We start from the raw sequence: 12,444 nt of genomic DNA on the forward strand, positions 1-12,444 counted from the left end.
ACAGGCGGAATAGAAATCACTAATGTAATGTAATGTAAGATGTATTATAAATACTAAAATAAATAAATATTTCTGGAATATTAGTTCTCTTACAATGTAAGGTGTATGTTTCAAAGAACGTTTCATTATTTACCATAAATGTTTCCCTCCTCCCCACCCTCCCTAAAAAAAATCATTTTAGTAGCCGTTTTCTGGACCAACTCCATCCTTTTTGTATCTTTTTGAAGGTTCGGCCTCCAGAATTGTACACAATATTCTAAATGAGGTCTCACCAGAGTCTTATACAGGGGCATCAATACCTCCTTTTTCTTACTGGCCATACCTCTCCCTATGCACACTAACATCCTTCTAGCTTTCGCTAACACCTTTTCAATCTGTTTGATGATCTTAAGGTTGTCAAACAGTGATAGTGAAAGCTAGAAGGGTGCATAGGGAGAGGTATGGCCAGTAGGAAAAAGGAGGTATTGATACCTCTGCATAAGACTTTGGTGAGAACTCATTTAGAATATTGTGTACAATTCTGGAGACCGCACCTTCAAAAAAATAGAAAAAGGATGGAGTCGGTCCAGAGGAAGGCTACTAAAATGGTGTGTGGCCTTCATGATAAGGCATATGGGGACAGACTTAAAGATCTCAATCTGTATACTTTGGAGGAAAGGCAGGAGAGGAGAGATATGATAGAGATGTTTAAATACCTACGTAATGTAAATGCGCATGATTCGAGTCTCTTTAATTTGAAAGGAAACTCTGCAATGAGAGGGCAACATGGAAATATGGTGGAACGAGGACAACATCTGGGACACTGTGCCTCTGGGATACAAGCTATACCGCAGAGACAGAATAGAACACAAAAGTGGGGGTATTGCCCTATACATAAAAGAGGTTAATTGAATCTACCAGAGAGAATACACCAGAAACGAACAATAAGGTAGAGTCTCTATAGGTCAAAATACCGAGAACAAATGGATACAAAGATTGGCATCTACTACCGACCCCAGGGCAATCCGAAGAGACTAATGAAGAAATGACAGACGAGATTAAACACGAACACAAGGGAGGCAACGCAGTTATCGTGGGCGACTTCAGTTATCCGGGGATAGATTGAAACCTAGGCAACTTCAGCTGCAGTAGAGAGACCAAGTTCCTGGATGCTGTAGGTGATTGCTTCCTGGAACAACTTGTCATGGAAAAAATGAGAGGAAATGCAATTCTAGACTTAATTATAAATGGACTACAAGGCACAAGGTATAGAAGTAGAAGGGACATTGGGAAACAGTGATCACAACATGATCCACTTCAACCTAGACACAGGAACAAAAATAGATCCAGAACGACGGCTACGGCAGGGAACTACGAAGTGATGAGAGTCATGGTGAGGAAGAACATTAAGAAGAGGATAAGCATTGTAAATATGCTACAGCAAGCATGGTCCCTTTTTAAGGACACAGTCACAGAGGTGCAAAATTTATATATACCGCATATCAACAAGGGTTCCAAGAGAAAGAAGAACAAGGAACCGGCGTGGCTCACTGTTCAGGGAAGGACGCGATTAAGGAATGGAAAAGGACAAAGATGGAAGAAAACTGGAAAAAGCACAAACAACATCAAAGCAGGTGCCATAAGGCGGTAAGAGGGGCTAAAGAGACTAGGAAGAACAAATAGCCAAGGAGGCCAAAAACTTTAAGCCATTCTTTCGATATATTAAGGGGAAACGACTCATGAAAGAAGCGGTGGGGCCGTTAGATGACCAGGGGATAAAGGGAGTGCTAAAGGAGGACAAAGCCATCGCAGACAAACTGAACACATTTTTTGTGTCTGTATTTACCGAAGAGGATATACACAACATACCAGAAGCCGACAGGCTATAAGCGGGAAACGAAGAGGGGAAACTCACAGGGATGACGGTCAGTCTAGAAGAGGTATGCAGACAGATTGATAGGCTTTAAAACGATAAATCCCTGGGACCGGACAGCATCCACCCGAGGGTAATCAAGGAACTGAAAGGGGTTATAGCTGAACTGCTTCAACTAACAGCCAATCTGTTGATCAAATCAGGAAAGATTCCGGAAGACTGGAAAGTGACGAATGTTATGCCAATCTTCAAGAAAGGTTCGAAGGGAGATCCGGGAAACTACAGACCATTGAGTCTGACTTCGGTACCGGGAAAGATGGTAGAGGCGCATCATCGATTACCTTGTCGGCCACAAACTGATGAGGACCAGACAGCATGACTTCAGCAATGGAAGATCATCCTTGACAAACTTACTGCAGTTCTTCGAAGGAGTAAATGGGCGGATATACAACAGTGATCTGGTTGACATCGGTGAAAAGGGCAAACAGAATGCTAGGAATGATTAAGAAGGGGATCACAAACAGATCTGAAAAGGTTATCATGCCTTTATACCAGGCCATGGTACGCCCCCACCTGGAATACTGCATCCAACACTGGTCGCCGTACATGAAAAAGGACATAGTACTAATCGAAAGGGTACAGAGAAGAGCGACAAAAAATGGTTAAGGGACTGGGGGAGTTGCCATACAACGAGAGGCTAGAGAAACAGGCACTCTTCTCCCTTGAGAAGAGAAGACTGAGAGGGGACATGATGAAAACATTCAAGATATTGAAGGGAATTGACTTAGTAGAGAAAGAGAGATTGTTCACCCTCTCCAAGATGAAGAGAACGAGAGGGCACTTGCTAAAGTTAGAAGGGAAAAGATTCCGTACAAACGTAAGGAAGTTCTTCTTCACCCAGAGAGTGGTAGCAATCTGGAACGCTCTTCCAGAAGCTGTTATAGGGGAAAGTACCCTTCAGGGATTCAAGACAAGGATGGATAAGTTCCTACTGGAACAGAACATACGCAAGTAAGGCTTGACTCAAATAGGACACTGGTCTTTGACCTAAGGTCTGCCACGTAGGCAGACTGTTGGGCACGATGGACCACTGGTCTGACCCAGCAATGGCAAATCTTATGTTCCTATAGGATGGAGTAATCTAAGGAAATACCTTTTTACAGAAAGGGTGGTAAATGCATTGAACATTCTCCCAGTAAAGATGGTGGAGACAGAGACTGCATCTGAATTCAAGAAAGATTGGGATAGACACGTGGGATCTCTTAGGAAGAGGAGATAATGGATGCTGTGGATGGGCAGCCTGGAGAAGCCATTTGGTCTTTATCTGCCATCATGTTTCTATGTTTAATATAAGTGGTTTTATTCCAGCCATCAAAAGTCTTTCTGTAGAATGAATTATTGCCTGAAAAAAAGGTCTCATCGACAGCTTTAGCCATTTAAAGTATTTAACAATATACTTGTCATTCTACAAGTTTGGGAATCCAAAAATGTGGTCCACGTTTTTTATGAAATAGCTATTTCCAGTGCAATAGGTGTGTCATTCTGGACAAGCGGGTAATCTCCCCATGGCCGCGAGCCTTTGCAGAAGAAATCCACTCTGTAACCCTCCTACTTCACTGGGAGCTCTACTGCCACCTACAGTTCTTCCCTTCTGCACGCAAGCTCGGTCTACTCTACATTGGTTTGCTAAGGTTTTACAGAGTAGATGTGACGGCAAGGGAGGACTCTATCTTTGGGTCCTCAGTACTACGTCCCGGGGCAGTCATCCCGCCATAGATTTCTGGGACGGCTTTTGTATGTCCCGCTTGTCCAGAATGACACACTTATTGCATTAGAAAAAGAGATTAGGCACTTACCTTGCTAATACCTTTTCTAGGAGATAGGTGTGTCATTCTGGACCCCCACCCTGTCATTTATTTCCTGCACCTGCCTACTGTCTCACTCAGAATGTTCCTCTTTCAGCCTATAACTTGGATGCCAGTCACACCTTAAGTACATGAAGAGGAGTCTATTACTGGGGTAATTTGGTGGTACTACTTGAGCTCCCTTAATGATTCTGTTGGCATGCTTGTTTCCACGTTTGATTGTTGTTGACTCAAATATTTATTTTATTTAGAGCAGAAAAGACTTGTTACTTTGAAACGTTTCTCCATACGCTGCCTAAGTTTCAGAGTGGCTCTTGCCTGCTTGGGAACCAACTGTAGGTGGCAGTAGAGCCCTCTGTGAAGTAGGAGAGACAAAGAAAAGATCCGGAGTGGATTCTTTCTGCAAGGCTCACGGCTATGGGGAAATTGCTCACTTGTCCAGAATGACACATCTATTGCACCAGAAAATATATTAGCAAGGTAAAACCTAATCTCTTTATAGGAAAGAACCTTGGTTCTTAAGACATTCGTAGTCCATTGCTACATTAGCTATCCTTCTCCTTATTAAACACGGTTAATATCTTAGTATCACTGTCTTCTAACACTTGATTAATACCTTCTGTTTATATCCAGCAGGTCATCAGATCATTCAAGAAAGGAAGAGAGAAAAGAATCAACGAGAACAAATTCAAAGCCAATTAGAACATGTCTGTGAGAATATTTCTCAGGGAACTAAGAGGCGAAATAGAAGGAATCGTCAGCAGGAATCAGAGGAGCAGAGAAACAGTGCAGGAGACTCAGCAGATGGAGTCACTGAGTGTGACAGGAGTAACAGGGAGCTCAATATCATCCCCGAGCACCAGAGACACCTAGCAGAGAGACCCTTCCAAAATAATAATAGTGATCAAGTGACTTCTAAATGTAATCAGGGAGAAAGGAAAGGAAAAGAACAACAGAAAGAATTTACACGTACTCCATATAATAAGAAAACCAATTTTATTTGTAGTAAGAGTAATAGGAGATTTGACTTGTTTTCAGAGCGCCAAATGCACCAGAGGAGTCAAATAAATAAGAAACCAATAACAGGTAGTGAGTCCAATAAAAACCTCACTGGACTTTCCAATCTAAAAAGCAATCAAATAATTCACCAAGGAAATAAAAAATTTACATGTACTGAGTGTAATAAAAGCTTCACTCGGCTTTCATATCTAAAATGGCACCAAAAGATTCACATGGGTGAGAAGCCATTTGCATGTACTGAGTGTAATAAATGTTTCTCTCATCTTACATGTCTAAAAAATCACCAAATGCTTCACACAGGTGAGAAGCTATTTGCATGTACTAAGTGTAATAAAAACTTCCCTTGGCTTTCACAACTAAAAAGTCACCAAAAGATTCATATAAGTGAGAAGCCATTTACATGTACTGAGTGTAATAAATGTTTCTCTAAAAAATTACGTTTAAAAAATCACCAAATGCTTCACACAGGTGAGAAGCCATTTGCATGTACTGAGTGTAATAAAAGCTTCACTCTACTTTCAACTCTAAAAAGGCACCAAATGATTCATACAGGTGAGAAGCCATTTACATGTACTGAGTGTAATAAAAGCTTCACTAATATTTCACATCTAAAAAGGCACCAAATGATTCATAAAGGTGAGAAGCCATTTACATGTACTGAGTGTAATAAAAGATTCACTAATATTTCACATCTAAAAAGGCACCAAAAGATTCATACAGGTGAGAAGCCATTTACATGTACTGAGTGTAATAAAAGATTCACTCTTCTTTCACATCTAAAGAGGCACCAAAAGATTCATACAGGTGAGAAGCCATTTACATGTACTGAGTGTAATAAATGTTTCTCTCATCTTACACGTCTAAAAAATCACCAAATGCTTCACACAGGTGAGAAGGCATTTGCATGTACTGAGTGTAATAAAAGATTCACTCTTCTTTCACGTCTAAAAACGCACCAAAAGATTCATACAGGTGAGAAGCCATTTACATGTACTGAGTGTAATAAAAGCTTCAATAATCTTTCACATCTAAAAAGGCACCAAAAGATTCATACAAGTGAGAAGCCATTTACAGGTACTGAGTATAATAAATGTTTCCCTTATCTTTCATGTCTAAAAACTCACCAAATGATTCATACAGGTGAGAAGCCATTTACAGGTACTGAGTATAATAAATGTTTCCCTTATCTTTCATGTCTAAAAACTCACCAAATGATTCATACAGGTGAGAAGCCATTTGCATGTACTGAGTGTAATAAAAACTTCAAAAATCTTTCACATCTAAAAAGACACCAAAGGATTCACACAGGTGAGAAGCCATATACATGTACTGAGTGTAATAAAAGCTTCATTCAGCTTTCACAACTAAAAAGTCACCAAAAGATTCATACAGGTGAGAAGCCATTTGCATGTACTGAGTGTAATAAAAAATTCACTCATCTTTCACATCTAAAAAGACACCAAAGGATTCATACATGTGAGATGCCATTTGCGTATACTGAGTGTAATAAAAGCTTTACTCAGCTTTCACATCTAAAATGACACCAAATAATCCACATGGGAGACCGTTTTAAATGTAGTGAATGTAATAAAAGTTTTACTCGCCTTTCATATCTAAAAATTCATCTAATGATCCACACTATATTTACATGTAATAAGTGTAATAGCTGTAGATGGCTTTCAGATCTAAAAAGCACCAAACAACCCACAAGGGAGACAAACCATTTATATGTATGTAAAGAGTGTAATAAAAGCTTCACTCGGCTTTTAAAGCTTTAAAGTTCACCACAATATTCACACAAGAAAAAAACCATTTACATGTAGAGAGTGTGGTAAAAGCTTCACTTGGCGTACAGATTCAATATGTCACCAAAGATTCACACAAATGACAAACCATTTAAATGTACCGAATGGAACAAAAGGTTTAGCCAGCTTTCAAATCTAAAATATCACCCAAAGAGCCACATGGGAGACAAATTAGGGTGAACACATGGAGAGAGGGAAGATCCTCAAGTACCAATAAATGTATTTATTTTGTATTTACTATGGGGGAAGAGTGTGGCACAGTGGTTAAAGCTACAGCCTCAGCTCAAACCCATACTGCTCCTTGTGACCTTGAGTAAGTTATCTAATCTCCCCATTGCCCTAGGTACATTAGATAAATTGGGACAGACAAGGAAAAATGCTTGAGTACCTGAATAAATTCATGTAAACAGTATAAAAAAATTGAATAAATACTGTGAAAAGTTTCAGCCTCTGATAACCAGAGCTGGCATTGTGACATCATAATGCCTCATTCCACCAATGCCTAAGAGCCAACCTCATCAGTGATGTCACAATGGCTCACTTCTACAAGGGTCATTTCATAAATAATGCACACTATGTTGTTTTTTTTTACATTGTTTTTTTTTTTCAAGTACTGTATTTCTGTACAGTCCTTCAATATAGTCTCCATGCTTTGCAATGACCAAGTCCCAACGTCCAGGAAGCTTCATTATTCCATCCAAGACACCGTTTTTGTTCAATTGCCGAATGGCTTGGGTACCGGCGGAAAAAAGGTCTTCCAGAGATGGAAAATGATGTCCACGCATAGGTTGTTTCAACTTTGGAAAAAGGTCGAAGTCTAGTGGACTGTAGGGCGCATGAGGTAACACTTCGCAGCTGTATTTGCGTAGTTTTTCAGTGACAACATTCCCTATGTGTGGGCGAGCGTTGTCGTGAAGAATGAGTGACCCAGCCAAGAGCAATTGAGGTCGGGTTTTGTGCATTTTTTTGCAAAACATCACGATAATACACTGCTGTGACACTTCTTCCACATGGAGTTTTGTCTGTGATGATGACGCCTTCATGATTCTAAGCAAAATCATCATTTGTTTGAATTTTGATTGAGTTCGTCAAAATTGTTTTGGCCGTGGGGAAGATGGAGGTCTCCACTCATCATTGAAAAACTACACAAATGCGGCTGGGAGGTGTTAACTTATGCTCCCTAACATCCAGAGAAGAGTCCACCAGACTTCGATCTTTTTCCAAAGTTGAAGCAACCTATGCGTAGACATCGTTTTGCTTCTCTGGAAGAGCTTTTTCCTGCCGGTACTGAGCCATTCGGCAACTGAACAAAAATGTAAATTTGACCATGTGACCCCTTTGCTTCAAAGTCTTCATTGGCTCCTGGTTTATTTTAGAATTCAATTTAAATGCGCTTGTATTTCTTTTAAAATTCCACATGGTATCTTTAATCCTCTTATTCCTTTATTTTGGAACGTTTACCGATTCTCCTTTGCAAGAGGTATCCAACAATTTAAACTCTCCCTTCCTTGTAAAAAAGGGATTAAAGGAGTCAAGATCTTCAGTCAATCTTTGGTCTTTAAACTCTCAGCTCTGGAATGATCTCCCCTTTTTTTAAGAAGTTCCAGTTCATTTCAATTTTTCTGTAAATCTTTAAAAACTACTCTATTTGCCAAACATTTTGAAAATTAATTCTTTTGAAATTTTGCTATAATCTTCTATTTATCATTTGTAAATCATTCCCTGTTTATTTAATTGCTGTAAACCGAGTCTGTTCACGCGACAAAGTAAGTCAATAACACAGGGGTCCTTAAATTGAGGCGTTCTAACCGATTTAGTGAACGCTAAGTACTAAGGCATGTGTTTTTGTAAATCGCTTAGGTTACTCCTTTCTTCACTGCTGACCTGAGGATTACTTGTTTATGTTTGTTTTTACTCATTTTATAGAATTATGTATGTAAAATTATGTAAGTGATTTAGGTTTAAACGGTATAGAAAATTTTGAAATAAATAAATGCTCCTCTCCTAAAGTCACTTCATTGGTTTCCCATCTGTTTTCAAATACAATTCAAACTCCTCTTACTGACCTACAAATGCACTCACTCGGCTGCCCCTCACTATCTCTCTTCACTTACCTCCTCCTATGATCCCCCCCACCCCCCCTCTCCTATCTGTGCCCTTCTCTTCAACTGCCAGCTCCAGACTCCGTCCCTTCTGCCTTGCTGCACCATATGCTTGGAACAAGCTGCCCGAATCCTTAAGGCAGGTTCCGTCTCTGGCAGTGTTCAAGGCCCAGCTAAAAGCCCACCTCTTCAAGTGTGCATTCGACTCCTAACTCCTCTCACCTTGGGTTCTGCATCCCCCAACACTCTATATCATGTCTGTCTGTCCAAGTTTGATTACAAGCTCTTCCGAACAGGGACCGTCTATAAATGTCAGCCCATCTCTTCTAGAGTGCTTTCGACTCTTCACTCCTCTCACTTTGGGTTCTGTATCCCCCAACCTTCTATGTGTCCAAGTTAGATTGTAAGCTCTTCAGAGCAGGTACCTTCTATAAATGTCAAAATGTACAGCGCTGCATACACCTTATACCGCTATATAAGTGATTAGTAGTAGTAGTAGTAGGCCTAGGCCTAGGCAACTTTTTAAATAAGGATGTGACATAATAACATAAGCATCAAATTGAAATCACAAGTACATAAGAAGTAAGAACATAAGACTATGGGAAGCCAAGGAGAGTGGGGAAGGGACAAAAGGGCTGAGATTTGGAGCCGGGAGTTTGTTGCTTGTACACAAACTGATGGAGGAAAAAGAGGCTCCTCCCCGTGTCTGCCCTGTACAGACTGATGACATCACCAAGGGGTGTGGAGTTTTAGACTGAGCAGAGCCGGTTGAGACACGCCCCTCTTGGTGTAGATTGGTCAGAATGTTTCTGGGGGTGGGAAGAGGGCGCGCGCAGAAATGGAGCTCTAGAGAAGGGGAAGTGAAGGGCTGCGGGAGTTTCACCTCAGCAGCTTCTCTCTTGCCCATTTGCAGCCCTGGCTCCCTCCAGCTCTACAGAGCCTCCTGAGGGGTAGCTTTGGGCTTTTTTTTTTCACTACTACTAATCATTTCTGTAGCGCTACTAGAGACTTATCCAGCACTGTACATCAAACTGGACAAGAAGCTGCATCAATACACTGTGCTTAGGTGGGGGAACCACAAATAGTTGCATTATGATGTCATCAAGAATTCTGGGTATGACCCAGATGCATTGTGATGTCACTGAGCATTCAGACAGCTTCTACTAATCATTTCTATTGCGCTAGTAGACATAGGCAGCGCTATACGTCAAAACATAGGAGAGACAGTCCCTGCTCATAAGAGCTTACAAGCTAGTCAAGACAGACAAACTGGACAAGAAGCTGCATCAATACACTGATCAGGTGTGGGAACCGTATACAGCTGCATTATGATGTCATCAAGAATTCTGGGTGTGACCCAGTTGCTTTGTGATGTCACTGAGTGTCCAGACAGCTTCTAATCATTTTATACTGTGCTCAGGTAGGGGAACCATATACAGCTGCATTATGATGTCATCAAGAATTCCACCTGCAGCCACTGTTTTTTAATAATAATAATAACAGCTTATATACCGCAATACCGTGAAGTTCTATGCGGTTTACAAAAGATTAAGCAAAGGTACAAATTGATTGACTTTAAGAGGGGTGGAAGAAAGAGAATTAATAGGACAGGAAATCCATTGTTGAGGAGAAAGTGATCAATAGGACAAGTTAATCGCTATTGAGGGGAGAGAGAAGAGAGGATAAATTGTCTAGATGCTTTAGGAACAGGTGTGTTTTTGGATGTTTCCTAAATTCCTCATAAGTAGTGGGCGAAAGCAATTGTTCTAGGTCTTTACCCCACGATGCTGCTTGGTGTGAGAGAAGGTGTTCAAGGTTTTTTTTCAGTTTACAACCTCTCACTGGGGGGGAAACGAAGTTGGAATGTGAGCTTCTCTTGTGTCTGTTGGCTGAGAAGAAGAAAAGGTCAGTTATGTATTTAGGGGCAAGTCTGTATAGTGCTTTAAAGCAGAAACAGGCAAATTTAAACTTATCGCGTGCCTCCATCGGCAGCCAATGCAGCTGCCGGTAGTAGGGTGTCAGGTGGTCAAATTTCTTTAGCCCAAAGATTAGTCTGACTGCTGCATTTTGCCTCAATTGTAAACGTCGCATATTCTTTTGGGAAATTGCTAAATAGGCGATGTTACAGTAGTCAAGTAGACTTAGTACGAGGGATTGGACTAGGGTTCTGAATGCCAATGTATCGAAATAAGCTTTAATGGATCTGAGTTTCCAGAGAGTAAAGAATCCCTTTCTGATTAAGGAGTCCACCTGGTCTTTCATGGTTAGGCATTGATCCAGAGTTACACCTAGTATCTTTATGGTGGGTTGGATAGGGTAACTAAGTTTATTGATACATAGTGGTGTTTTGGTGTCACGCGGATGTGGTGAAGCAATGAAGAAAGTCGTTTTTTTCTGATTTAAGTTTGAGCCTAAAGTTTGTCATCCATTGTTCCATCACGTTTATGGCTTCTGAAGCTTTGGGAATAGTTTCAGAGACAGAATTAGCAAATGGGATGATAACCGTAAAGTCATCTGCATAACTAAATAGTTTTATCCCCAGCTGGGTTAGCTGCGTGCCCAGTGAGGATATGTAGACGTTGAAAAGCAATGGGGATAGTGGAGACCCTAGTGGGACACCGGATGGATTGCTCCAGGTGTCGGAAAGCTCATAATTAAAACGTACCTGATAGGTGCGGGATATAAGGAAGCCACGGAACCAGTTCAGTACCTCATCCCTGATACCAATGGCGTCTAGGCATTGCAGCAGTTTCCCGTGGTCTACTAGATCAAAGGCAGAACTCATATCGAATTGCATAACCAGGGCATTAAGGCCCTTACTAAACAGTAGGCGCAGATTGTCTAAGATAGCCGCGATTACCGTCTCCGTACTGAATAACGGTCTAAAGCCGGATTGAGTTTCATGTAGGAGAGAGAATTGATTAAGATAATCCTTCAGTTGTCATTGACCCGAAGAATGCTTTTTTTCTGTCCCTGTGGATGAGGTTACTCAGCCCTTTTTTGCCTTCACATTTCAGCAACAGCAGTATACTTGGTGTAGAATGCCCCAGGGCTTTGTTGACTCCCCTGTGGTGTTCTCCATTGTCCTTCGGGCTACTCTGCAGCCATGGACCGCCCCTCATGGTTCTGTCCTCATCCAGTATGTGGACGACCTCCTCCTATGTTCCATAACTCAGGAGACCTGTCAGGCTGATAGTTTGGACCTTTTACAATGGTTGTCTGTGTGTGGTCACAAGGTGTCACGAAAGAAACTGCAATGGTGTAAATCTGAGGTGGAATACCTGGGTTTTATCCTGTCTCATGATCAGAGGGAAATTAGCACTTCCCGCATTGCTGCTGTTCTGGGTCTGCCCTGCCCAGCTATCAAGAAAGACATGCTTACTTTTCTTGGTATGATTGGTTACTGCCGCCAATGGATCCCTGATTGTTCCTTCTATGACCAGATTCTGAGACAGACCCTAGGTCCTGAAATGACTGATCTTATCAGATGGACTAAAGAAATGTTGGATGCTTTTGGACATTTGAAATGTGCTTTGGTTTCTAGCCCAGGTCTGGGTCTCCCTGATTATGACCAAATGTTTCATCTCTTTGCTCGAGATAATTGTAAAACCATGGCGGGTGTCCTGGCAAAAGATCATGGCGGTAAATTACGCTCTGTTGCCTTTTTTTCTCAAGTCACTCCTGTTCAAGTTCAAGGCATGCCTGCCTGCTTGAGAGCCCTGGCTGCATGTGCTATGGTGGTAGAGATGGCTACTCCTCTGACCCTTGGTCACCCCACTATCCTTCACACTTCTCACGAT

The 12,444-nt window shown here is 41.3% G+C and overlaps 1 protein-coding gene across 4 annotated transcripts in view; it reads left to right on the plus strand.

Moving 5' to 3' along the window:
• Positions 1-6,840, plus strand: part of LOC117354562 (oocyte zinc finger protein XlCOF6-like) — a 34,352-nt gene extending 27,512 nt beyond the window's left edge. The window contains exons 4-5 of one of the 4 annotated variants that reach the window (XM_033932306.1): positions 4,351-5,877; positions 5,962-6,816. In XM_033932306.1, coding sequence (XP_033788197.1) covers positions 4,351-5,877; positions 5,962-6,278 — 1,844 coding nt within the window. In that variant the 3' untranslated portion in view covers positions 6,279-6,816. Of the gene's footprint in view, positions 1-4,350 lie in introns of all 4 variants that reach the window. The other 3 variants (XM_033932305.1, XM_033932304.1, XM_033932307.1) reach the window with 3 other exon arrangements.
• The last annotated feature ends 5,604 nt before the right edge of the window (positions 6,841-12,444 follow it).

This window comes from Geotrypetes seraphini, chromosome 2 (genome assembly GCF_902459505.1).
Source record: "Geotrypetes seraphini chromosome 2, aGeoSer1.1, whole genome shotgun sequence".
In the NCBI taxonomy this organism is placed as follows: Eukaryota; Metazoa; Chordata; class Amphibia; order Gymnophiona; family Dermophiidae; genus Geotrypetes; species Geotrypetes seraphini.